The following is a 27868-nucleotide window of genomic DNA, read 5'->3' as shown; positions in this document are numbered from 1 at the left end:
TACGAGAAAGTGGTGTATCAAACCAGAGGTGACCAAAGTGCTGCCCGCAGGTAGAAAGAGCCACACATACGCACACACATGACACACATTATTATCGTAACCCATGCCTTTTATTTTGGATACGTCACAATCGTATCAAAGCTTATAACTGGCCCAAGGCTGAGAGTTGTACTATAACATCTAGGTATGGACTTTTTTTAAATAACACTTTATTGGAAATTATTTTGAAGAATCCCAAGCAATGGTTCACAAACACCTCCGGTGTTTCCCAAAGCCTGATTAAAGAACCACTGTCAATAACGATTGCCCTCATTCACAGAAAGTTTTACTTTAAAAAGCCAAAAGCCTACATGTCGGCCGTCCTACCTGCTGGTGTCAGCGGAAGTGATGGCAATGAGAGGCGGCGTGCGAAGCGGCAGAGTGTTGGGCCGTGGAAGAACGGTGACCGTATCGGCCTCCGGTTTGCGGTCATAGTACGTTTGCTCGGCCTGTCTGAAGGCGAGAGGGGGCAGTTGCACCGTGCGGCACGACAGCCTCCGCACCAGGAAGGGCTCCATGCAGGTGACAGGACCCAGCTCCGGGGAGTCCGTTGAATCGTCAGAAACCTGAAGAACCAGGGAAGACCAGAATAGAATAACCACATTGTGCGGACAAAAACAGGGGGTGGAAAAAAAAAGACAAAATTCAGAAAAACCACGCAGTGAGAAGGAGCAAGATCAAATAGATCATCAATGCCACTTCTTTCGGAATGCATTCTGATCCACAGGCATGCGTATGTAACATAGACGTGTCACACAATGATCAATGCAACCGTTCCCTCCGCCAGTTGCTAATGATAGCTGTCACCTTGCATCACGGAAATAACCAGAACCACTTGAAATAATCCACAACATCAAAGCGCACGGAATGTTTGTTACAGAAGATCATCAATTTGCAGAATATCATCAATGGGGTCATTTCTCCAGCTTGTTGTTCATGATAACTTTCAACGCGCATCATAAAAAATGCAATAAGCAGAACGGCTTGAAATAATCCGTAACATCAAAGTCCACTCAACAGTCATGGATGCACAAAGATGGCATGCAAACGTACTACGTGCTAGTTATGATGGTAATTACATTTTAGTTACAGTTATTTTCATTATAATTTCAAATGATCTCAAATAAATAAATATAATGGAAATAAAATAAATCGATGAGGATGTGTGTTGTCTGGCCGCTTCAAATGTTGTGCGCACTCGTTGCGAGTGGATATTCTGGTTAATCCAGGTCAAGTGTGTCCTCTAAGTGGCGCAACTGTCATGTGTAGTGAAATGTCTTGTACAGTTTTAATATCACGTTGGGCGTTGTGTTGCGATTCCATATGAGGTTATCGCAGATGTGAGTATCAAAGAGTTTTTCACTCCCCACCTGAGTCCCACTGATGGCCAGCGGTGCAAGCTGCTCTTTCCGCCGCCTTGGGTCAATAATCACAGCTTTATTGTTCACGGCTTTTAAGGAGAGATTGTTTTTGTTGTACTAGGATGCCACCTGAGCCATTTCATTCCTGTAGGCTCTTTTCCTCTCCAGCAATGACCAGGCCAGTTGTGTCATCAACAAACTTCATGATATTGGTGTCATCCTGGAAGGCGATTCAAGGAATTTGATTGTAATACCAACACACATGACCCTCCTTGGTCATCTTCACATTGAAGCAACGATTGTAATTTTTTGCTTTTGAATGTCACAGAGCGGTCAGAGGTCAGTAGTGTGAACAGGAGGGGGCTCAGCACACAGCCCTGGGGGGAGCCAGTGCTCATGGTGATGGGGGAGGAGACAGTACCAGCTTTAATGTTGCCGTACTCACAGGTATGTCATGTCTACCTAATTTGCACATTGAAGGTTCCCAGAGTGGCGCAATGCATTTAATTCATGACGTTATAAGGACGTTAATCCTGGTTGTGTGTTTATGTTAGCAGGAGAAGAATGTGTCATATTTAACACCTTTATGTTTGATTTACTTGGCATGATGCTTTTTTCATGTGTGTTTTTAATAAATCAAACCGCAATTTAAGATTGTGTGTCAAATAGTGACATTGAGGACAGTTCCCTGTTCTACTTGCTATGCTCATCTGAGCACTACGACTGAATGGTTTGCACATTTACCGCTTCATTGAAATGTTTGATAAACGTGAAAAGATCTGATGTTATAGTCAAAATGTATTGAATCAGGTAGAGAGATGTGTATGACGCAACTAACATCAGCCATTTGTTGAATTCAGGGTGGCCGCACTTATTTTTATACTTTACCAAATCTTCTCAGATTAAATCCGACCCACGGGACGCATGTTCGACGGCACTGATTTAAAAAAATACAAATATCAGTTAAATAACCAATGAAAACACAATGTGGCTAAATTCAAAAAGGCTTAATGTCTGACTGCCAACACCTTTGCTTTTGCCCGAGGCGGCTCTTCAGTCTCAGCGGTACATGGAGCGCATCGAAAGCTGAAAAGCTAAATATTAAGTATTTTTGCTCTGTAAAACACAGTTAACACTGGATTTTGATGAATGGGATTTGCTTTACTGAGCCATCCTACAAAAAAAAATGTCAAACAAATGGTTGACTCCCCTAAAGGAAGAAAACCCTTGACCCGCAACATGACTCAGTTATGCAAAGCTGCTGCTGCTATTTTTAATATACGCTTGTGTGGCATCCAGTCACACAAAGCTGGATTGCTTTTATTGCAAATGATCGTGTGCTTTCCTATGAAGTTACACCTAAACGCTGAGGTACCTCAGAAGGAACACATTAAGGTGATCGATGTAGCATAAAGTGAACAGATTATTTCAATGATCCCCCATACAGGGAAAGCAGCTGCAATGCTGAGAAACTCAAACAAACTCACTCCATTAAAGTCAAACAATTGACTCATTTCTTTCAGTCAGGCTTGTGATGGACTGAACTCTAGAATGAGTTCCTTTCGTTCGACCCCCCCTTATTGAACACACAATATACCCAAGGCTAAGATGGCTAAAAGTGGACGAGATGGAGTTCCATTGAACGTCTTCAATTGTTTGTTTTGTTTGGGTTTCCTTTGGTAAAGTGTCCTTAGGGAGGGTGGAAAGGTAATCAGTTATTTGCCTATTGAGCGCCCGCAGGAGTATCTTTAATTCAGGGCACACTTGAATACACAGGTACAAATGCACAGGCTGGAACAGCATGATAAATTGAGACTGATATGGTTCCCATTTATCTTGCTACAAAGCGCGCAGACTTTTCATTTGCTTTGCATGAATAATGAAGCTTGTCCTGTAAAGTAAAGCTCAGACGTCAGCACGTACCCTCCACGCTGCACTTTTCCAGGTGATAGTTCCGCACCATGTGTACAAGCATCGCCGCACCTCACTAAAAATAGACACAATAAAATCCACGGCTCAAGATAGTCCCATTTAAACACTGGTTTACTCCAAAAAGGTCAAGGCTGGATTAGCCTGAGACATTTATTTGCTGTTGGGCCCATTATCCATACCTGATCATCTACAAGGTCCACTAAGTCCCGCAAAGCAAATTTGTGTTAGAGTGGCAATATTTGAGTTAGCATGTAGCAATGTGACTGAACAAATATTGTGAGACCGCCATCTTTTTCACAAAATAGGCATAAATACACAGATCCATCCCACCGAGCTTTAGGCTGATAGCGGCGTCGACTCAAAACTCAAAGCACTGACTAGTGTTCCTTGAGGAAGTGCACGTTTAATTGTAACCCAACAAAGACGACAAGCCTGAAGATATTAGTGCAGAAGCTGATTTATTTACGCTCAAAACCGTCTTTGCAAATCGAATATGAATTGAGCCCGTTTCCTCTGGCACGCTTTGGAATCAGGGTCAAATTTCAGATCTGAGTCGACGGTGGATGATTGGCAGCTCGAGAGCGGTTAGACGACGACCTGGTGAATTTCTGTCAGAAAAATGCACAGTTGGAGCTCCCACTGTGGCTTAACAACAACACAAAATGACAGGAGGGTAACCCCTGCCAGCAGACGCCACGCCACCCACTCACAAACGCATCAATCCGTATTGGAGCACAGGCATTTTATTTTGTATTTTCCAGTCAACAAAATTAAACGTACAACCGTAGAAACTTTTTTTTCCATTTATGGTGCTAAGCCAAAAATATTTGCATCAAAGTCACTCTTCTTGAAATTCTTTTCAGAAAAGCTTTTTGATTTACCAACCCATGTTCTACTGCTGATTATTAAAGCGAGAAATAAAACGAGTCTATTCTTTTGTTTGCTAGGTTTGGTGCTTATATTGCCAAAGGACACTAAAATATATTGTGCGTATCCCCCGGTCGACAGAAAAGCATGAGGGGCATGTTGACCGGCTGATTGATAATAGAGTAATGAGCATGTCGAAGGGGCATTTTACGGAGATAGAGGGGGCGTATACTTAGAAAAAGTTCAGAATATGCAAATGTGTAAGATGCCAGCCTCAGTTGTGCCTTCCATTGCAGTTAAAAGGCAAGTCGGCGGAATGGCGGTCTAGAGTTTTAAAATAGGGCTTAGCGCTCTGAACTTCCAAGTCAGTAATCCGCCCGCCACGATCTCTAAATTGGTTGATTTTTCTGTTTCTGCAATGTCAGACACGGCGTACTCGGGTTTGCTTTTTAACCGCCCTGATTTTGATGCAAATGAGTGACACCGAGCGTATTAGCTGGGAAAAGTCCACTTCCATCCCACAACAGCACACAAAGTATTCTACCGCCGTAAAAAGAAAACTCCACCCATGTGCCCAGTTAGAGTGCTAGACTTGCGCCCCGAAAAAAAAAAGTCCTGAGTGTTTGCTATCTTCCAACATGAATAACGGCTGTGGCGGGTGAGATGAGGCTACATTCAAATCATGCTAGCATCTCCACCTTTGAGAGAAGTACATTAGCATTCAGAGTTGAGAAATTGAAACAGAAATTAGTTTAGAAACCTGACAATTCAAAATGCTCTCTAGCGACACCTTCAAGGCATGAGTGGAGCATCATCTTTCGATTTGACAACATGGAAGGCAGTGATTTGGATTTGATGTATGTGTGGCCTGGGCAGAGCAATCAAATAATTCTGCGGGTTGGCGTGAGGCTTTGTAGCTTGAACTGCAACACACTGTACATCTTTATCAGTCCAGAAAATGCCTCACAGAGCACTAAACCGCATGCTCATGCACATCCATCAAGATGTCAATCCTCATTCAAGAAGCCATCGAGGCGTCATTTCCGCATAATTAGGTGCATTACACTCACCGCCACAGACAGTGACTTGATTTTGATTAACCTAACTATTTAAACAGGTTGAAGGTCAAATTAATCGCATCATCCAATGAGGTAAACAGTAATAACCGTTAACACCCTAAACGAAATAAGAAAAAAAAACAAGCTATTGCCATCGTATTGCTTGTGTTTATCCGTTACATTCCTTGCGTGTAACTCGCTTGTGCTATGCTTCACTGCAAGGGGCCTCATTTACTGAGATCCGAAATAACGGGAGCAAATTTGCATGCAAGCTTTAAAAGATTGCAGACACTGTCGTTAGGCCGGCGTGTGGCAATGATTTATTAAGATTGTAATCTTTTACAACGATCCAAAATAGTGGCTTCTAAATTGGGTGTTCATGCACTCGAACAGATTGCGAGTATTGTTGGCAACAGGTGTGAAAATGGCCACTAAATGGTGGATATGACGGACAAAAGTTAACAGTAATAGTTGAAACTCCGTGATACATTTTGTTTTCTTCGTCCTTTTGTGTGTAAGTAGTGTTGCAATGCCTGAGCTGCTTGTATCCATAAAAGGTCAGCACCAAATGACCCAAATGCAATGAAATGCAGAGTTGAAAGTTTTTTTTTTTCCATAGGTGATGTGATATGGCATGGCTCCTTTTTGTGACAAGCAGCATGTTAGACCTTACATCAGGCAGATGCAACAAAATTGCATTGCTGAATCGATGAGACGTCGCAATAATTTTTGCTCGCTTTCCAAAAATGTTTACGAGTGGAAAAGTTGTCAGCGCCGTCTCTCATTTTGTCAGTGCTATGCTGGCACTGCTTTACATTCTAGTTTTGCGCCTGTCTTTCAGATCTGCTATTTAAAGACACAGTCAGCCAGCAACGTTCGTGTCAGAACCAATGTGCGCATGCTAAATTCATCAATTTGCATACAGTCTACTCTTTGCACAATGCAGGAAGAAAAAGGTGCTGCAATTTAGAGCGTTTGGCAGATGCAAACCTGGTTGAGCCCACAATTAGGAGTGTAGATAAGCTTCCACATGTTCAATTTAGCGCCCGTATTTTCATGTGCAAACCGTTAGTAAATCTGGCCCCAAATATCTGAAGAGGCACTTTATGTTGAGTGAGATCAGTTAAAGGTTAATTAGCCTGTTGTGACTCTTCTGCATTTGATGTGACATTCCATTGACGGTTGAGTTGTGTTGATTGAAATATGGAAGGTCAAATTTGCTGCTCCACTTGCCAGCTTCTTCAGCTTCTCGATCTTTGAGTAAACAACTCGAGTCTTTAAAAAGTAGGATTTTGTGTGTAGGAAAAAAACTTATGTGCAGGCTTTTTTTTTTTTTTTAAGATTAATGACAATAATCGCAGCATGCCTCTGTTGTTTGGGAGGTCTTCAATGAGCTGTCCTCAGCAGTGTGAGGCTCCCCAGTGCTCAATGCTGCTGACGTCGAACGTGCCCGAGGCATTTGAGTATCCACAAACTCAGAGACCGAACACAACATTTCCATCCGACCATTTTTGACAGCGCTTGTCCTCATTGGCAGGGGCGGAGCTATCTGGTGGCCAAGACCACCCCTTGTGGCTCTTTGGCAGGAGTGGGCAAACATGCAGCCCGTTAAACGATTTAATCCGGCACGCCGAACTTGAAAAAAATGTCATTAATAAACCGTGTTAATGTTTTATTTTCTAAATACTGTGGTGTGTCAAAGACATATATTTTGTTGTAATGCTTTTGTTCATTTTCATTTAAAATTAAATGTTTGGTTTTTTTTCTCCGATGAGGGGAGGTTAACCAAAACACTCCATCCATCTGCTCCTGGTCGGGCCCCACTGTCAAATTTTAGAAGCCATTGTGGCCCACCTATTAAAAAGTTTGCCTACCCCTGCTCTATGGCCTTCCTGGCCACGCCCACAAATTTTTGTAGTTTTTGGCATTTCTACATGGATACAGTATTTTTGGACCCCATGACAACAATTAGAACAAAAACAATTTCTGCTGATTTTTAATAATTGTTTGCTTTCGTCATGCATGTTTGCTGCTTATCCCATCAGCATTATCTGCTCCAAGTAGTGCAGTCTTGTCTGAATTTAGTAGGCCCTAATTTCCTCTCTGGCTTTTTGGCTGCAAGCTCTCTGAAGGCGCTGCAATAAATAAGAGAGTTTGCCACCATGGCTTGGAGCCACGAGTTCACCTGCACACAGTCTCCGGAAAAAGTGCAACTTTTCATCAACGCGAGCATGCGATCAACCATCTCTGTGTTGTGACTTTCTCAATCGACACTATCGGAGAGTGAATCTGAAATGAATGTTGAGCAAAGCCCAGGAGCGAGGCAAGGGAAAGTGATCGGGAAAGAAGTTAAAAAGAGGAAGGGCGGAGGAGATGAATAGGAAAGATTACAATTGGAGAAGTGCTCAGTCACCAGCTTGGAAAAAAGTGATTTAACGTTTCCATTTTCCTGCCAGCAATTTCACAGACAGAAAAAAGTTCTTGAAGCACACTCAGAGCAAGCTTTGTCTACAGTTTATTGATAGCTCCTTTTGTGTCTCGCTGCCTCTGGGGTGAGGGCTTGTGAATCCGTAAAGGGGATATGAATGTTCCTCATGATTCTGTCATTTCCAACACACAGTAGTAGGAAATAACAGAGGAGAAATGTTATTCTACTTAAAGGGGAAGTCAACTCCCAAAAAAATGATTTTCAATAAAATGATCCATGCAGGCCCACTAGTTTAAACATGACATTCAGATTAATACTGCGTTTGTGGGATATGAGTTAAACAGTAAAATCCACCAGTTTGTGGCCATCTCAGGAGGCGGCCATTTTGTCACTTGTGTCGACTGAAAATGACATCACAGTTGCTCAGGGCTTAGCTAACGTGCAATCATGGCTCACCTGTTTTCTGAAGCTGAGCTGTTACCTGCGCCGACATAGAACATATTTTTGCAAGAACATTTTTGGGTATAATTTATCTTCCCTTTACTTCTACTGCCTACATTTGAAAACAGGTATCTGTAATTTCTACTCTTTACTTTGTCAAAATCAACCTCTGCGGATGACGAGAGGAAATAAAGAAGAGAAATAGAGAGAGGTAAGGCAAACCTCAGTTGAGACCTTGTTTGATTGATCTCCTGGGTCATTATGAGGCAGAAAAAAAAAAAAAACTGGGACAGCAGCGACAAGGAATGAACTAAGGTACACTGACAGCAATACCAACAGATTCACAGAAGCCCGATAGTCAACCTCCATGGCCTTATTTAGGAAAATTGCTTGGCGACAAGAATGATTTGTGGCAAATACATCTAGTGTCAGCCTAAAAGCCATCAGCTTGTGACGTTGAAAAAGTCGCTCTCAGGAAACAAAAAAACACATGTAATTATGTTTTATTTTGCTCATGTAGGACCTGTTCACTTCAGTGCTGATTTCCTAATCAGAATTGATCTTAAAAATCATTATTTTTCCACTTAAGTACATTCCAGTCTGTACTTTTTTAACTATGGATTTGCATTGGTTCTTCTTTTGCTAGTATTTTTAAGCATGCAAGCAGTGTGAGTACTTTTGCTTCCTCTGCTCACACACACACGCACGCACACAAGGCAGATATGAGCTTGCCACTTGAGTAAAAGGAGAGCTTTATCTGCTGCACCGTGGAATTTACAGCCATGTGTAGATTTTTTTTTTAACAGCTCGATCTGCTGTCTCACCTGGCTGAGAATCCTGGAGGGTGTAAAAATTAACTCACTTCGTCTGCCTGAGTATACAGAGCTCACATTTTTCACATGCACAGCAGAGGAGGAGAGGAGGTGATTAGTGGCAGTCTTTGAAATGATTCTCGAAAAGTCTGTCGCCAGATTTGATTTTATTACCTAATGTCATCAAATAGTGGCCATTTCGCGAAAAGAGGCAGCGCCACCATTAGTCGGTGGGTGCATCAACCACAAAAAAAAAGACAAATTTAGGATGAGGAAATTCCTCACATTGTTCACACACAGATAATAAATAGTTGATTGCAGTTAATTAAAGTGTGGAGTCTTACCGTGTGTCGTAAACAAGTACCGTATTAAATATGATCTTTAATTCAACTTTCAGTAGATGCCGATGATGTACGTGATCATGCCACAATCCTGTTTGTCTCTATGTTTATCATTCATTTTGTAACGTTTGGAAACCCCAGTTCAACGTAATTTCATAGTTTTAATATTATTCCAAAAACTTCTCCCTTCCTTCTAGCTGCTTTCCCTAATGGGCCCCTGTTTACTAAATGCCCCCGGCCAGAACTGTGATTTCTCTCTGAGCTTCTTCTCGACAGATTAGATAGACGTTTTTTTCTTGTTTGGTTTCCAATAAATATTCCGTAGCTGGTTGGAAATTTGAGTGCAAATGTTATTTAGGGACTGGTCAGCTGTCAAATAATGAAAGAAATTGGTGGATTAATCGGCCACATTGATGCAGTAAATTGATCATTTCTAAAACGCAACATGTAAGGAATAAAGAGAGGAATAAATGGAGAACAATTCTTTGAAACTTTGAAAAAAGAGTAGCAGGAGGGAGTGCATACAGGCACCATATTCCAGACAACCCATATTATGAGTTGTCCATCCCTCCATCCATTGTGTATGGCTGGAATTTTTGGGGGGTGACCAGAGTAGGGCAACGAATGCAGCACATTTTCTGTTATTCTGTCCCAAAAAGTCATTGTCACGGAACAGAAATAAAGCGGAAGAAAGAACATCTCACTTGCAATTCATTCTGCCTTCACGCTGTAAGGCTCCGATTTTAGGAAATTCACTGTGTCAGCCGTGAATTGAAAGCTGCTAAACTTTGACATCGACGGGAAGGTGGCTTTATCGCGCCATGAAATCTCCATGACGACCTTCCCTAGAAGAGTTCACGCATCACTCTTCATACATCAAGCCTACATTCTCGCCGAGCATGCTGCCAAACACCTGCGAGATTAATCACACTTTAAATGCGCTCAACAGGCTGTGAAATGAGAATGGTGGGCGGCTGGTGGTGTTTTCTTTTAGAACGGGTTTAAATAATAAATAAATAGCAGGCCTGCTTAGCTCTCCACTTCATCACAAGACCAGGGTTTGCTTAGTCAAGCGAGCAGACATACAGACACAATCAAGTATTTCGGGACCAGATAGCTAAAACAAATGAGTTTTGCCATGCTCAAGCGAAGAGATACATACAATCCCCCCCCCACTGCACAACGACAAATTAATGTAATCGTTTCAAATTTGCAATGGATTGCTCACCACGCTGATGAATAAATAAGCAGGTAGCTAAGCAGAGGCTCAAAAAAAACAATCAATTGGCCGCGCCAATCACTGATGTGGAGGACACTGATAGCTCTGTTACTTCCAATCTTTCCAATGGCGTATTCTATTCAGGTGAATTATCGTATCCCCTTCAATTGCAGCTTCCACTGTAATAGATAGATACCATCTCTCAATTAGTCACTGGATAAGTCAATGGGTAAAGGTCTTGTATGGTGGTCCACAAGGTTCCGTTTTGGGGCCCTTGCTTTTTTTGTTATACTTGCTGCCCCTAGGTTCCATCCCACGAAAACATGTAAGTTCCTTCCATTGCTATGTGGATGACAGTCATATCAATGTCCCACTGATTGAAAAAGACACTCTCTATTTGAGACCACTTTAGTCCTGTCTAGAGGAAATCCAAATTTGGATGTCACGTAATTTCTTGAATATCAACGAAAAGAAGACGGAAGTTATGGTGTTCGGTCCCAGTGGCCCTTCTACTCTCAATCCTGTTGACCTCAGCCCCCTCGGATCTCATCTAAAGCCAACAGTCTCAAACTTAGGTTTTAAACTGGACAGTGATTTTAAGTTAGCTCAGCAGATCAGTGCTGTTGTTCAATCCAGCTTCTTTCACCTTAGGCAGCTGGCTAAAGTGAAGCCCTTTCTTTCCCAACAGCACTTAACGAAACAGTAATCCATGGGTTCGTTACATCTAGGCGAGATTACTGTAATGCACTTTACTTTGGAGTCAGCCAGCCCTTGCTTAAACGCCTCCAACTGGTCCAAAATACTATCGCTCGCCTCTTAACTGGTACTCGTAAGACGGCTCACCCCAATGTTGGCCTCTCTACACTGGCTCCCAGTGTACTTTAGAGTTCGCTTTAAGATACTTCTGTTCGTCTTCAAATCTTTAAATGGCTTCGCCCCAGCGTACCTCTCCGAGCTCGTCCACTACTACGCACCCGCCCGCTGCCTGAGATCTCTGGACCAAATGCTGCTGGAGGTGCCGAGGACTAAGCGCAGCCTCAGGTGCTTTTGCTGGTCCTTCTCGATGGACTGATCTTCCATTAAATGTTGGGCAAGTCTAACTGTCCAGTTTTAAAACCCGTTTGAAGACATTTTTATTCTTAAGCTTTAGAATCAACATGAGACTGTCGCTGTTTCTGCTGTTCTTCAATACTGTATATGAGTTTACAAGTTTTAATTTGTGCTCCAAATTTACATGGCACCATATGGAAAGCGCTTTGTTACAGCTACAATAACCTTCTCACAATTTCTGTAAAAAAAAACAAATCTTTACTTGGCAGAAAAAGAAAGATCCTAATTTTACAAGCCTGTTCAAAATTGTTCTTGACTAAACTTTGCCTTTGTGGTGTTTACGTCTTCAATTAACTGGGTCTGAATAAACTGCACCTTCTGCTACCAAACAGTGTGCTTCACTTCAACGTAAGTGTACAACATACTTTTTGCACGTAAAGTCAACCAAATCAATAAACTGAGTACTTTAAACCATTGCTGCTCTCAAGCACTCTTCACGCGGTCGCTGTCAGTGCGAGACGCTACCTGCAGAGATGTAATGAATCATCGACCTTTTCATTCCATTGTTCCATATCGTGACTGTTTATTTCCTGCAGCTGTTACTCTTCTATCTCTTTCATAATGTTGTCCTGCACCGATGCTGTTCAATTTAATTCCCCAGCTTTGCTCATTTAATATCGCGTCACCCACTTTTCCTCCTATCTGCCTTCCACCAATCACCTGCACTTACAGCACTTTTTTTCTAAATTGCATTTTCATTTGACTTAAATTAAACTCCACATTTATTTCTGTTCCCGTGCATGAAATGAAATCCCTGTCTATCATCTATATACGGGCACCTGGCTCCATGCCCGCTCTAGGAGCTCTAAGTGGTGACCAAGATGAAAGTGTGCAGGAAGGAAACAGCGAGGTGCATTTGGCCCATTCTCTCGGCGCATTTACAGGGGCTACAGTTGCATCTGTGTTGCCATGGTGATGCTGATAAGGTGACTCATGACTATTCATCAATAGCCGCGCTTGATTGCACGGGCCACCCCCAAGAGCGTCGTGAGAGGGAACGCATTCATCAAGTGAGATCCCGCGTCCCTGCACTACGACTTTCGGGCTCACGACTGGGCTTCGTCTGTGCATGCGCCCGAAGCGCCTTTATCGGTACTCTTGATGTCCACGCCTCTTTCTTTTCCCCACCTTTACCCGACAGCTTCACTCAGCTTGACTTTTGATGAGATCAAGTAATTAAACAGGGATGACCTTGCCAAATATCTTGCAAATAACCCTCTTGTCATTTACTCACAGCCATTGGATTGCTCTAAGGGGACATGTGCAAGTTTTTCTGGTCATTTAAAACGGTTCCCAGGTGTTTTAAAAACATACTATCGCGCACTATTACTTGTCTTAATAAAGTGACATCATGCCTTACCCGATAGACATCTACAGACGCCACACCGATTGGCTCGCTCATACAGCACGTCAGGTTGTCCGCCGTCTTGTTGTAGTCATTAGTCAAGAGTTCAGCAACGGTGCTGCATCACTGTTCTGCATGGAGTCGTACAAATTGCCAAACAGTCGTGAATAGATTGCGTGGAACTTCTTTTCACAGGTGCGCTAAATTGTTTTAATGCTGTTTAACTCCTAAAAGACGAGCTTGGGAGGTAGAGCAGCTGAAATTTTTGAAAATGTTATGTATTCTTTTGGGCAGGGACTCTGAGACACAATTCTGAGTATGATCCAGAGGGTTGCCATTGCTTTATTTGACTGTTATCACACAGTTACACGCTTGCATGGTTGTGCTGTTGGGACCAAATTGGAATCCTGAAGGGTCAAATTTAAATTGCTTGCAGATTAATGTCCTTTTGCAAGGTCAAGCCCTCTTTCCAGAGTAATCAACCTATTCCAGCACCTTGTGGCTGGGGTAAGAGATTGAATTCCAATTTTCTCTGACAGAGATTGCGATTTCAATTCGATTCAAGATATTTTTTCCCAACCCAAGCTTTAGGACAATTGTCATTACATGTGTGTAAAAAAAACCTAAAACTCTAAATTTTAACTCAGTTTGATTTACTTCAAAAATAATTTGCATACTTTGCAAATATTGCGCCATATTAGCTGTCTTTAGCACGTCTCAGAACTAAACACTGTGTTTAAGTTACCACTGGGCCTTGCAAACCAACTCTGCTGGAGTGTGGCACTTGTGGGCAGTTTTGAGAAATGTTTCGAAAATAAATGTCTGCAAAGATGTCTCCATTTCGATCGTATTCAAGAATCCAAGAAAGCTATTAGAACAGTCTTTGAATGAAATATATTTCATATTTGGTGATTTTGCATCAATTCCAAGATATTATTCAAGTAAATATCTGTTATAGGCTTCGCAAAAAATAGTCGTTGATAAATCATGATTAATCATTGAATTTTTTGTAATTAGTTAAAAAAATTAATCACTTGACAGCACTAATATATATATATATATATATATCTATATATATATATATTTTTTTTTTTTTTTAAGACCAATAGTTGTTTAAATCTCCTAACTCAGCACTCTGCAGTTCAAAATAGAGAAAACAAAGACAAATATATAGCTGAAATTGTAAATATTCAATATATGAAATAATGTACTTTATACCATATATATTATCCTGGCTTCTTAATTTCCAGTTTTAAGTGTGCTTCGTGTGTCACTTTTCTCTGTTCTATTATTTCCACTCAAAACACTTTCTGTATTATTTCACCAGCTAATTTGCTGTTCTTAGCTGGTTGCTGTCTGCTTCGATGCCATTCCAGTAAGACTTCTGGGAAAGTGTACTGTTCACTTTTCTGCTCTTTGATGTCACAATTAGCTTAGCGATTAGCACTGGCTTCTGGCGCTCTCTCTTGTGCTACTCCTCCTCTGCCTTCAGTGACAACGAGGCTTATTGGAAGTGTAGCTTATTTGCCGCCATAGAGGTGAGGATTAGTTACTGAGAGGAGAGGATTGCACCACATGAGCTAGCAAGAGCAGCTAATAGCTTGTGCCTTAGTGTGGCACATGTTAGAGTCACATATGTGGCTTCTGATTGGGGAATTTGTCAGGAGAGGAGGGAGACTGCTTTTGTGTGTTATATAGTTGATACAGCAGAATCTAGGTAAGTCAGGAATGTTGTATAATAAAGCTATGAAGATCACATGATCGCGTTGTCTGGAATTACGATTTTGATTAAAAAAACAAAACGCTAAATCATTCAGCCCTACTGCCATGTTTTTATTTCGCTATAAACCACACAGAGACAAATAATCATACACACTCATAATCACACCTAGGGCCAATTTAGAGTGTCCTATTAACATGCGATGCATGTCTTTGGAATGTTGGAGAAAATCAGAGTACCCGGAGAAAACCTACGTAGGCATGCAACATGCAAACAGCACACAGGAAGGCTGGAGCCGTAATCGACCCCTGCACCTCTGAACTGTGAGGCCATCGTGCTAACTAGTCAATCGTGCCGCCCAACTTGAAATATGAGAATTAAAAATTTGCTTTTATTTCCCCATGATAATCTTTGAATCAGCTATGACACCTAAAAACACAACTTTCAGCTGTTGTTTTTATTGGGAGTGGGAGGGTTAGTGAGGGAATACTCCTTTCATTTGTAGTTAGGTAGGTGGGTGAATTTCATGCACTACAGCTGATCCGGACCGCGGGATGGTTCGGCCCGGACCCATGACCAATCTATGATGAATTTTTTTCAGGGCGCATTCGCAAACGTTGGCGCTGCAATTCTAGTAAATACGGAAAATGCGTCACTGATTTGAGCCAATCAAATCTTTTGTTTACGACCCACTGCCAATTGCGCAGCAGACTGGAAGAGAGTGATGCTGACAGTATGCCTTGCTAAAAAGTTAGCAAGGTCGATCCGTGTTGTTTTAAATGAATGGACGGAGAAATTTAGTTTCGTTCTGGCTGCTGCCAATTCAAAACCAGTGTGCATCATATGCTCCGAAACCGTCGCAATATTGCGAAGCGCCACTACGAAACAAAGCACCGCCCTTTTGTGCAAAGTTATCCGCTGACGTTTGAGGTGAGCGCATGCAAAAACATCGAACTTCGAGTGCAGTACAACAGATTTTTACATTTTCGTTTACATTCCAGCGGCATGCAAACGAATATTCAGTAAAAGTATCATGGATTTTGGGGAAACATAAAAAAACGTGATGGGGAAGTTGTGAAGGAGTGCTTAAATGCGGTTGCACAAACATTATTTAAAGGAAAACACTGGGCCCGGATGTGTGAAATAATCTACCAAATCCCAATGGCCCTGACTCCGTTCCAACCCAGATTTAAGTCACTGGCAGGGCAGTCACAAACTCATTTTTCAAGTTAAAAAAATATTCAAAAGAAAAAGTGGTGTCAAAGCTGAGATGTTAACGCAATGCTTAGCGCTTGATATATTTCTGCTGGAGATATTTTACTGTTTTTTTCTGGCAGTGGCACCCTTAAGTTCCTGGAGCCACATTTTCTTGAATGTGAAATAAACGCCTTATATTTGTTTGACTGGCAAAGGTGTATAATGGGAACATTGCTAAATATTTAGTGTATAAGTGCACTCTGTTGAAAATGACTAAATATTGAAATTATATAAAAATGTGAACATAGGCTAGACATTTCGGGAAGTTGGACTTTGGTTCGGACCTTTTAAATGGAAGAAATTTTAGTCGTGGACCTCTGTGACTTTTAATTGAATACCTCTGCTCTACAGAGTTTAAGTTTGACAAGTGACCTGACCCATGACTTTTTGCTCCTTTATTGTTTTGGCAGTGTGCTTTGTGTTATGGTTCAGTTCTTAATCAGTTAGTTTGCATCTTTCTTCAAACTTGCAGGCAAAATGTTTCTGGAGAATTCTGAGTTCATGTGTTATAATATATCAATGAAGATTAGGAATCCTGTTCGCAGGAGGCTCTGACATCTTTCACTGTTTGATTGATGATCTTGTGTGTTTGGGATTATGAGCAGATCATTTTTTCTAAATCCTTAACCGTTCCATCACTTTGATAAAGATTAATCTATTAGTCATCATTCCGTAAAACTTTGGCCCAGAATTATTGAAGCTCATTTTTGGGCAAATTCCAGTGTGGCCCTATTCTATCATTAAATGAGTGGTTTGCAGTTACTTGCGTAGCCTCTGTACTTTTGACAGTGTTCTTTAAATTCCCAAGTTGTTGAACAATTTCAAGAACTTTTTAACCGTTGAAAGCACTCTTCATCAAAAGTACACAACGTCAGGTCATTGGCAGGCCAGTGGAAGTTCTGTATCGACCCTACCGCGTGTTTGGGGACCACCTCCGGGGTGCCTATCAATTGGACGTGCCCGGAAAATCTCCATCTTAGGAGGCATTCTAATCAGGGGTCTGAACTCCCTCAGTTAAATCCTTTTGAGGCAAAGAAGCTGCATGCAGTTTTGTTTGCTTGTCTCTGAAGCAAAGCCAAACCCCCAGAGAAGACAAAAACTTACTTTAGATGTTTTCTTTTGGGGACAAAAACTTTTTCAGTGCATGTAGTAAGTACCGTATGAAGCTAAACAATCTAACATGTTTTATCACACCGTATTAATAAATATCTGCATAGGCCACCAGAACTGTCCATCAAAACATCCCCACTATTGCACAAGTCCTCCATTTGTTTTGTATTGGAGGTTAACGACAAGAGAGAAGCAAATCGCAATTAATTCGTTTTAATGAACAAGTGAGTCGTAAATGAAGTGTCGACAACCTTGGACTGCGAACGGAATATTTTGAGCAGGTGATTGACAAAGATGCATTTGCACAGTCCCAAGTGATGTGTGGAGGTCAAAATGAGTGTGTGGTTTATGTTGTCAAAAAACTATGAATCACTTGGCTTTCAATGGGAATGCATCGTCTTCATGACACTGTGAGCTTTGTGGAAATTAATCTTGACTTTGCAATACATCACAACAAACTGAGAGGAACATAACTCATAAATATTCTTTGTCACTGTAAGCGGATGTAAAAGGTATGAATTATTTTCCTTTGCTCCTGAAAAAAAAAAAACATTTATCACAGGACTGCAATATCATGGCTCAACTGCAGCGTACCAAGGGTCCTTTCAGGGCAAGGTCTTATGTCCTAAAAGATTGCCCAAACACATGAAGGGAAATGTGTTCCGGTCCGGTCAATCCAAGGTTAAACTTTTCGCCCATAATTCCAAGCGGTATATTTGGCACAAACAACACTGCTCATCACCGACAGAACAGCCAGAAGCTTGAAGCTTCCATATGAACCCCCGCTAACCCTCTCCTCCCCAGTTTTCAAACTCAGTGGATCATCATAACCTGACTGTAATGGTCGTTTTGACATTTCAATCTAATTTTTCCGTGTGACTCATACTTTCCAAGTCATGTGAGAGACACACAACGGCGATGGAAAAAGCTTAAATCTTCCATTTATATTTCACATCATATTACCGGGAACGTTTTGGCCTTTCCAGTATTTCCCATGGAAAGAAATGCACCATCTGTGTGCCCAATGCATTTCCTCTAACATGTCAGCCCATTTGGAAGCCTTCCATCTGGGTGTACACAGCTATCGAGAAAAATCGAATTTCTTGTTCATGCGTGAGAGGAAAAGGCCAGGACCGTACTCAGCGGGTCAATGTGAGCTGCAGCTCCAGTTAAACATGACTGCTCCGACCTGTCCGGCGGTTATCAGGACTTCTAAGAAACGTCTATTGAATCAGACAGCTCGCGGTGTGATAGATAGCTCGCACACAGCGTTGACATCATTTGAGAAGGAAACATTATGTTTCTCGGGTGTTTTTCGGCAGAGGTTAACGGGCACATTGGTCGGTTAATGAACAGAACCATGTAGTGTAAAACCTCCTTTCCGCAGCAAGAACAATAGAAATGATTTGCGGATGGGTCTTCCAACATGACAATGACCCAAAACAATACCAGCGAAACAAAGTTCAAGTCGTGGAACAGCAGTCAGTCAGCAAACCTGAATCCAATACAAACGATTATAAAGGAGATGAAACTTCAAGCAAGCAGCATCCCAGACTGATAACTATAAAAAGCGAGACTGTTAACTTCTTTGAAATTTACAAATTCATGAGGTGATGAATGCAATTATTTCTCTGTATATGGAGTTTGGTTAGTAACGTGTTGCATTCACTTTTGATAAAAACAGCATCTGATACAAGTTAACGTCATTTCCCGGTTATAAACGGCTACTTTTTCCCCACGTTTTGAACTCTAAATATGACGCCACGAGGAAATGCATTACGAGCCTCATTTACCGATCGTCTCGACACTGACACTAGACACTGACAGCGGCAATGAAATAGAGACTGAGAAAAGAGATTTGGTGCTTTCCTTTCTGACACTGAAGAAGAGGACTTTGATGCGTTTATCAAACAGGAGGAGGAAGATGGAGAAAGTGATTTGATCAATCATTTTTCTGAGAGCGCTTGAGAAATATTGATTACTTTTGTGACTGCGAAATACAAACAATCCGCTTCTACAAATTTGTCATTTTTGTCAGGAGATAAGACTATATAACAGGAATACAATTACCATTTCTCCAATTATTTGCCAGATTAACTTAAGACAAATAAAAGCCTCCTTTTCCCAGTCGGAAATTAAGAGAACGTAACTGCAGACATCTCAGTTAATAGATGCTGTTGTTCACACAAAGACTGCTGAGACTTTAGGAAAACAAGTTCCCTGCAGAGTTTTACAAATTCCATGCCGTGAGGAGACTCTGCAATTGTTCCAAAGTGTTCCAGTTGATGTGATCGCGCCACAATGTTGTGTGCAGCCTTGTCACCTCCAAGTCACTCTGATCCATTCCTATTGAATAACCTCGTTTAAATTCTAAACCCCAGTTTCATCCCACATAAATGATAATAACATTGATCATACAATGGCTTGATTAAAGATTCTTTTTTTAATAAGCTAAATAATTGAAATATGAGGATCACAACACCAGGGCATCAAAAGTGATCGAGGTGTGTTTTACTCACGCTGTCCCGCTGGGTGTCATCCACGGACAGGTCATTTCTTTGCATGGTGTGCACAACCTCCAAAAACAAGGCAGGGCTCACTCGCAGTTAATCAGGAAGGGTGCTGGTGAGCAAAAAGAAGAACACGGCGTGCGTGTTTAACAAGATGTTGTAATTGTACTTGTACATTAAGAATTGAAAACCACATGAAGATTTTTGGGGGTTGATCTCATAAGAGCACCATGGTGCTCTTATCTCCTTGACAACCTTGTGTGTATGTGAGTGTGTGTCCATGTGTGTATAATGCATGTTTGTGTGTATGAGAGTGAGTGTGAGTAGGGAGGGGGGGGGGTCATCCCAGGTTGCACTGGCCTATTAGAATGCATTAGGCTGTAAAAGGTAAAGGTCAGAGAATTAAAAGCCGGTGTTACACAACCCTGTTATGTTTACTTGGCCTAATAACACCCGGGATACACCTGCCACACTTTTTATTGTCTTTTTCTGACAGGACTTAACTGAATGTTCCGCACCGAGTGGAAAATTTGCGGTGTATGCCAGAAAAATGAGCTGAAAGTGGAGAAAGACCGTGACTTGATTGAAGCGTTCCCCCCCCGATTCTATTTACATTCTGAGCACAACTCCTTTTTGATATCAACAAGTCAGCAGGCAACGTTGTCCTCGCTGTAAAGTTGGATGAATGCAAGCGTTGCCAAATAATACCTCGACGGTACCCAACAACAAGTAAATAACAGCGGCCTCCTCCTCGCTTGCCATTTGCAACATGAGCCATCCGCGAGGGAACGCCCTCTTGACCTTGTCAGCAACACTCGTATGACGTGCTGCCAATGAGCAAGACCTTCTACAGTAAATAGATGCGGACTGACAGTCAGGCTGGGTAATTACCGCAAACTTGAGATAGGATGCAAGCAAAGGGGAGGAGATGGTTATCGCACAGGATATTATGGTTAAAACGTTGCATATGTACGTTATTGGATCAAGTGTTACAGCATACTGAAAAGAATTGTGTCTTACCAAGGATTTGGGAGGCAATGTATGGAAAAAGACTTATTATTCCATGAAAAAATTGCAATGTTATGAGAAAAACAATTATATAATAGGAGAAAAAAAGTTGGATTCGGCATGAGGTGGGTAAACTCAGTAAAAAGTGATAATCAACTTAATGTCATTGGCAAAGAAAGGCAGACGCAAATGACATCATATGAGAAAAAAAGAATGTTAGGAGAATAAAAACAATAGTATGAGAACAAAGTTATTAGTTTGCTATGAAAAAAATTTATAATGTAAAGGAAGGAGAATTGCGAAAATAAATGGAAAAAATATATATCTATTATAATGATAGTTATAATGTTCTGAGAATAATGCTATTATATTCAGAGAAAATGGTTGTAATTAATCCCCAAAAAAGTTTTCATTTTTAGGATGTCATCGTACTGAGTTGGAATGAGAAAATAAGAGGAAACATATCATGTCTAGAAATAAAAATCCAAAAACCATATGGAAAAATGTAATGTTATGTATAATATAATGCTACCAGGACATAATGTGCCCAGAATCATACAACAATATGAGTAAAAAAGGAACAAAATTGGAATATCATGACAAAAAAATTGTAATTGTACAACAATTACATAATTGTAGCACACAACATTGTGCCTCACACTTTATGCTTTATCTCAGTTTACAACGCTCACTTTTGACAGACAATGACAATCATTTTTTCATTTAACATTTTTTATGATTTCTGTAGTTTAACTTTTCAACAGCACTGCCTCATCTATTTTGAATATATTACCACTTGCTGTTAGCAAAAAGAAGTAACCTAAATATTGCTCAACAAGCCGTTTCCTTTGAGTCTGTCAAGACTTTGGTGAGAAAACAGGAGCTAATTCCGCCATTTCTGTCAATGTCGCTCCTTTTTGGAGCCTTCAGTGCAGCCTGACAATGCCGAGGAGATGCTAATGAACATCCTCTCATGAAAGCGCTGACATTTTGCATCTGTCGGGAACCCCGGCAATCCACGCTTGCATAAGATGTCGCTCACAAAAATAACTTTGCAGCTCAGCTATTTCTCTCTCTCTCAATCCAACGTGGGCTTATACAACCCGAAAAAAGCGACATGATGGATTCATGTTTGAAAAGACGTTATTGTTCACCTTAGTTAACAAAACATCGAAACACATTCTGGGATACGAAATGTCTTCATTAGCACAGTCTGATGCATGATGCATCTTAACTGTAGGCGCCACGTGATAGAGGAGCAGCAAGAAAAAATGAAAGCCACGCCAAAGCAGAGACTCTGAAGCAGACTTCCCCAATCCGACCCAAACTTACTAGCATTTTTACTGCCATGACATAAAAATTAATTTTAATTAATAACATACACTGCCTCAGGTCTGCGGACCAAATGCTGCTGGAGGTAGCGAGGACTATGTACAGCTCCTGCTGTTGGGAAATGTGTTCTATAAATAAAGTTGTATTGTATAGTATTGTATCGAGTAGAGCCGTGTTGAAACACTATTAAAACTGTTCAGGTCGCTACATCAAAAAACTTCAGACGGGAAATATATTAAAAGGCAAACGCAGGCGCGTCCTTTTTGTTTATTTTGTTTTGACTTTAGTTTTGTTGCGTTTTCCCTGCGTCCCTTTTTTTATGTTGTCATCTGTCTCGAGAATATGGAATCCAACCGCTAATATCAAGCATTTTTTGTCACCTTAGTGACCTTCAGTGGTTTACAGCCCCATCTGATGACGTCGGTCAGCTACAGTAAAGAGACTAAGGGCTGCTACAGCAAAGTGGAGATTGTGGATGATAGTACAGCAGAGCTAAGTTGGCACGATCATTTTATTTATTTATTTTTTTAAATCGGGCCATTGACCGGAGTAAGTAAGGGGTCAGTGACTTCACTTCACCAATGGTAAAGCACGAAAAATGTGCCGTTCTGCCCAGCAAGAAAATTTGAATCAAATTCTCAATCCTGAAAGAGTACCCTCCTATCATTACACATCAGGAAAACTGCACATAAGTAAACTCTGATCAAACAAAAGCATAACCTCCTCGTTACCTCTCTGAAAGTGTCACTCAAAGGCGAGCATTGTTATCTTTGCAAAAGGCAGCGCTCGTTTATTGGATCTCGTTAGATCGTGCAGACGTGCTCAATATTGTGACCGGGGAGTGGGGAACTACTCTCATCTGTGTGCTTCTCGTGTGCGTGATAAATCAGTGGGAGGGGAGTGGAGCGTGACCACGGGGAGTTGATGTCTGTCTCAGCTGAGTTAAGTTGTTCCTTTAGTTTTTAGAAGGCTGCGCATCCCTCACGAGGAGCTTTTCTTTGAACGCCAGTCAGCAAATGACCTGCAAACAAGTTGTTCACCATGGTTACAGTGAATGATGGATGGAACCGCAATTGTTTTGTTTTGTTTTGTTTTGTTCTTTTTTTTTCAAAGACCTGATGCCCGGAATGCAGTATGCAAGTGACTAGGGCTGCACGATAAATTGAAATCTAATCGACATTGAGGTTTGACATAGTGCGATTATCTAATCGCAAGACAGTGAGGTTTTGTATTTTTTCCTCTCTCCCAACCTTTGGCGTTTGAGTGACAGACGAATTAGCCAATCAGAATTGATGATGTTCGGTTCTTAATGGCGCTGGCCAATCAGTGTTATTGGCTAACACGCATTAGTCTGCGCTCGGGTGCTTACAGTCAGCGCAGTCCGACAATAACACACTACGCGTGCACCTTTTGTTTTTTCTGTGATTGCCGTGTACGGAAGTGGATGTAATGGAAGTAACTTCTGCCGCCGTAGATGCGGAGAGGGAGATGCTCGCGCTATAGACGGGCGGTACGTCTATTATTTGGACGTACGGCAGATTCGACAAAAATTAACCGCATCAAAAATAAAATTTAAAAAAGCATCAAATCCAGAAACAACACAACCAACGTATTTCAACGTTTAAAACACCAGCACCGATTTGAGTATGAAGCCTGTTGGAAATAAACAGATGAAGGGGAGGCAACAACTAGCGGTCATTCACGTGCTAAGCTAAGATCGCTAACAGTAGCATTCACGTTTAAAAAAATGGCATCGGAAAACTATCTCCTAAGTATTGGTGCGTACGGGCGACAAGCTCCCTCTCAGGGCATCTTTTCAACACGAATCGCAACATTGTAACTTGTGATCGTGCATGTCTGATACAAGCAATGGCGAATATGCTGCTTTTTCTAGCCCCCAAAAAACGAATACAATATAATCGCCAGAGGAGAGCGCCTCATACTTTTCATTAGTGATTTGTATTACAGAATATTGATCAAATTCTTTGACTGAAACTAAACTGACTCACAATCGTAGTTTTGCGAGCATTGTGACATGTGGGTGTGACGTGTGTGTCGTGTGGGTGCATGCGTGAGGAAGAGTGCAGTGGAGGAGATGAGCGGATATGCTGAGTGGCGAGCGGGGAAATGAGAAACAAGTGTAAAGGAAAAGTTGAAGAGTGTATAAAATAAACACAGAAAAGGATACCAGTAGCATTTTAATGCATTTTAACGTGTAAAATACAAAAAACGCAAATTGAATCGTGATCGCAATACTGGTCTGAATAATCGCAATTAGTTTTTTTTTTTTTTTTTTTCAAAATCGTGCAGCCCTACAAGTGACGAACATGGCAGCTATGCCCACAAACATACAATAGTTTGCAGTGACTTGGGACAAGGAGTAAAAATTAAATACTTTGGGTGGTGCCACATGCTGCTTCACCAAGTTTAAAGACACATTATGATACGGTCACATGTAGCAGGTTGTTCGGGAAATTTACATTAAAAGAAGCTTTTATTCCAAAGAAGTTCCAGGAAAGGAGCAGTTTGTGGCTCCCGTGGTACTTCGACTTAACAGCTTACGGTAGTTAGCTTAGCGATCAAGTTCCAATTTCTGCTTGCAACTCAGAACGCATTTGCTACACGGTCCATGCTCATTGTGAGTGTTTTCATTTTGTTATTTGTGTTGGGCGACTTGTCCCACTCAATAGAAGGTCTGAAAGCAGGAGGAGAATCTTTTTTTTTTTTTTTGTAAAATTTGGCAAATTTTCCCAGCAGCAAATCTTGAAATATTTTGTTGAATTGCCCAACTTAAAATGTTATTGAGGTTTGTACCCTTGAATTTTATTTTTTTTTTACAACGTAATGAAAAAAGCTGTATAGAAAATACAAGGATGGTTTGGATTGACCTGAAGATCTTAACTATTATTCTGCCCTCTGTGAATGACAACTTGCTTCAATGATATGTCATTCAACTTTCAGTAAGAGTGCAGTGGCAGTTCATGCATTAAGCAAAATAAAAAAATAGAAAATCCTGGCTACAGGGAAGGTCACGGCTGTCTAACGGAGCTTCTGAATTTCAGTTTGCCGTGTGAAACGTCTTTTTCATTTCCTGTGTCGAGGCTGCTTTTTGAATAATCCCTCAAAAGTAACTCAGCCTTTTATCGTGGCTGTACCAATCAGCAAAGATGAGCTTGTTGAAGCTTTTATTCCCTTTGAAGGCAAAGCGGCACACTCACCATATTAATCAAAAAAAGGGGGGGGGGGGGTGTTGTTCCATTTGTAAAAAGTCAGTAGGCACTTGTGTGTTCCCGTCACAAACAGCCAAGCTTAGATTCTTATTTACTAGAATGGAGCACCTGTCAAAAAGAGCTTTTGCGATGCTGCATCTGCACAAGCATGGAGGGCCTACGTTCAAGTCATATTATCGATGTTGCTCGCCTCTTTGATGGGTGACATTTATCATTTCATGTTGGATTCCATGGCAACCATACAACTTGCAATGTAAGAAATTACACCCCTGTCCTGACTGTTCAATATAATGCAGTTCTGTTGATTAGAAAAGAAGAAAGAAATTGGAATGCAATTTGTGTGAAACATATATGTGAAAAGACTCACCTCTCAAGCAAGCTATAATCACTTTTCATCTAAGTAGAGCACAGATCCAAAATATATCGATTTTTTTTTTTTTTACTAGGGCTGGGCAATGAATCGGTTTTATTCAATTCAGTCTTTTTTTTTTACAGTGTTAAGTTAATGCAAGTTAATGTTGAGGAATACAAACAACAGGATAAATAGAACAAATTGCGGTGTGACAAAATTTAGTTTGAATAATTTCATTTTAATTAGCTTATTCTGTGAGCAAACGGGGGAACGTTTTGATTTTTGAGGATGGGATTAGTTATTTTAAATCAATATTGTCCAGCCATTATTGCAATTTATTCTGACAGTGCTTAATGTCTTTTTACACAGGTTTTACAATTAATTATTAACAGCAGTTATCTTTTTCTTGAATGTTTTATTACTGTTAAGCATGTCAATTTATTGAATGCATTCCCTAATCAAATATTCCGAAATAGTGATTGTATCTGGCTCATATTCCCCAAAACGACTGTCCTAGTAAGAAATAGTGGAGAAAAAACGTGGGTTAAAAAAAAAAAATCACCCCCGAGCAGAATCCAATGCAGCGTTGGCTCCTCCAAGTGGTGAAACACTCCCTCTCATCATGTCATCAGTACAAAAAAATGAAAAGCCAAAAAGATGAGTTAAAAGCTCCCTGAGATGATATTTTATTGCGGGGAGACGCAGAAGAGAATCAGATCGTTGGCGGCTGGGTTAGCACGACCTTGTCCTGTCCTTTCCACTCCCGCTGCCTCTCCCCACATAAATCAGCTGTAATCAAAGCATTGAGGGACTGTCAGCTCATGTACACTCACACACACACCCACACACACACACACACACACACACACCCCAGTGGAAGCAAGCGATGCCACTTGGTGCAGGTGGGATTAGTACAGTGTGAAATCGAACATATCAGCCTGGATTTCCATTGCCATTCATCTGTTGACACGTGACCAGGCCTTTGTCGCACTTCAAAACAATTTCACAGCAACTGGGCAGGGGATGAAATTTATTTACTTGAAATGTAAATTAGCTCCCGAAAACCTCCGAGGGCTTTACGACTTGTCTCCCAGCGTCACGCACTTCATATTATTGTTTGGTTTTTGTGCTGTGAAATTGGGTCGTCACAGGGGGGAGTCGAGTGGAAACTGTGTGAAATTAAAGTTAAGGCATTGATAATGAAGGTGAATTTACTCATAGTACAGGCTGACACAATTTATAGGATAGCTCAACACTTTGGGAGAAAGGATGAAACTACTTTATGGTGGAACACCCTCAAACAATATCATTGGTTTCAAACAAACCTTTTGGGGAAAATATGCTTAAAAGTCAAACACAACTCAGAATTCAATCCACAGTGCGTGACGTCGGCAGTGAGCATTACCCACCCTGGACTGGCTAGTGGCTACAAGCACATAATGTATTCTGAAGAGTCAACAAACAAACATTCACACACACATTCACACCGATGGACAATTTTGTCTTCAATGAACCGAAAATGTGTGTTTTTGGAGTTTAGGAGCAATCACTGGGAGAACCTGCAAACTTCACACTGGAAGGCCAGAGTTGAGATTCGAACCCAGAACTACTGTGATGCTGACATGCTAAGCCCTTGTCCAAGATCATCTAAAGCAGGGCTCACAAACCTTTTCGAAAGTGAAAGCTACTTCTTAACTAATGATTAATGTGAAGGGCTGCCAGTTTGACACATCCGAAATAACGTATTTGATCAAATTACCTTTACCTTTAATTAAACTGAACCCATTCATAAATAATTTACGCATCGATCGTGAGAAACCTGGTAGAACTACACTTTACGGTAACCATTAAAAAAATACAACTCGTTAGCTGTCCAAAATATTAGCAAAAGCACATTGTGGTTAGACCTGCTGTGCAAATAAGATAGCTAATAAACTAATTTCGCTAAGCCACTTTCTACGTCCAGAAGTCAGGTGTACTAACCGCTTCAGGCTAATCTTAATTGTTTGTAAGTGAATTCATGATGATTTTGACTTACTTTTTCCAGCATCAAGCGGGCTTGCAGCTTTTATCCGTTCGTGTTGCGTGTATGAAACCTGACATTGTGCCAATATATCAGATGAAGTATAAAGTGGCCTTGTAGTGGTCAAGTTACTATTAAACAGATAATTCCGCCACAGAAACTGCTGGTGCAAAACCAACTACACTATAGTGTGACTAATATAACACGGCATTATTTCTATTTTCTGCTACAATGTACTAAGCATTCGTTTGAAAGAGTTCCACGTAAGTAAATGCATCCTGTCGATCGAGTGAGCATTTATTTCTGGTTAAACGTGTACTACACTATGGGACCTGTAGATGTCACCAGAGAGCTGTAGACGTTTCTGTCCACA

At 41.1% G+C, this 27868-nt stretch overlaps 1 protein-coding gene across 1 annotated transcript; it reads right to left on the bottom strand.

Moving 5' to 3' along the window:
* Positions 1–82: 82 nt before the first annotated feature.
* Positions 83–27857, bottom strand: LOC148344244 (3',5'-cyclic-AMP phosphodiesterase 4D-like). Its single transcript, XM_088295293.1, has 4 exons — positions 27511–27857; positions 19560–19662; positions 3324–3387; positions 83–605 (listed from the first exon to the last, which is right to left on the bottom strand). Exons 2-4 carry the CDS (start codon positions 19592–19594, stop codon positions 363–365), a joined length of 342 nt encoding a protein of 113 aa, XP_088151419.1. The 5' UTR covers positions 19595–19662; positions 27511–27857; the 3' UTR covers positions 83–362.
* Positions 27858–27868: the final 11 nt, after the last annotated feature.

The sequence above is a fragment of the Idiotropiscis lumnitzeri genome, chromosome 1 (assembly GCF_059441095.1).
Source record: "Idiotropiscis lumnitzeri isolate Australia: NSW breed Sydney's pygmy pipehorse chromosome 1, RoL_Ilum_1.0, whole genome shotgun sequence".
Taxonomy (NCBI): domain Eukaryota; kingdom Metazoa; phylum Chordata; class Actinopteri; order Syngnathiformes; family Syngnathidae; genus Idiotropiscis; species Idiotropiscis lumnitzeri.
The sequence above is the reverse complement of the archived record's forward strand: the minus strand, read 5'-3'. Positions and strand labels throughout refer to the sequence as shown.

Bases quoted from the DNA above. Each gene is read 5' to 3' on its own strand.
- LOC148344244 (XM_088295293.1), bottom strand. From the start codon at position 19,594: ATGACCTGTCCGTGGATGACACCCAGCGGGACAGC. The intron at 3,388-19,559 runs GTGAGTAAAACA...GTCTATTTTTAG, and splicing joins ATGACACCCAGCGGGACAGC to TGAGGTGCGGCGATGCTTGT. The intron at 606-3,323 runs GTACGTGCTGAC...CTGGTTCTTCAG, and splicing joins GGAAAAGTGCAGCGTGGAGG to GTTTCTGACGATTCAACGGA.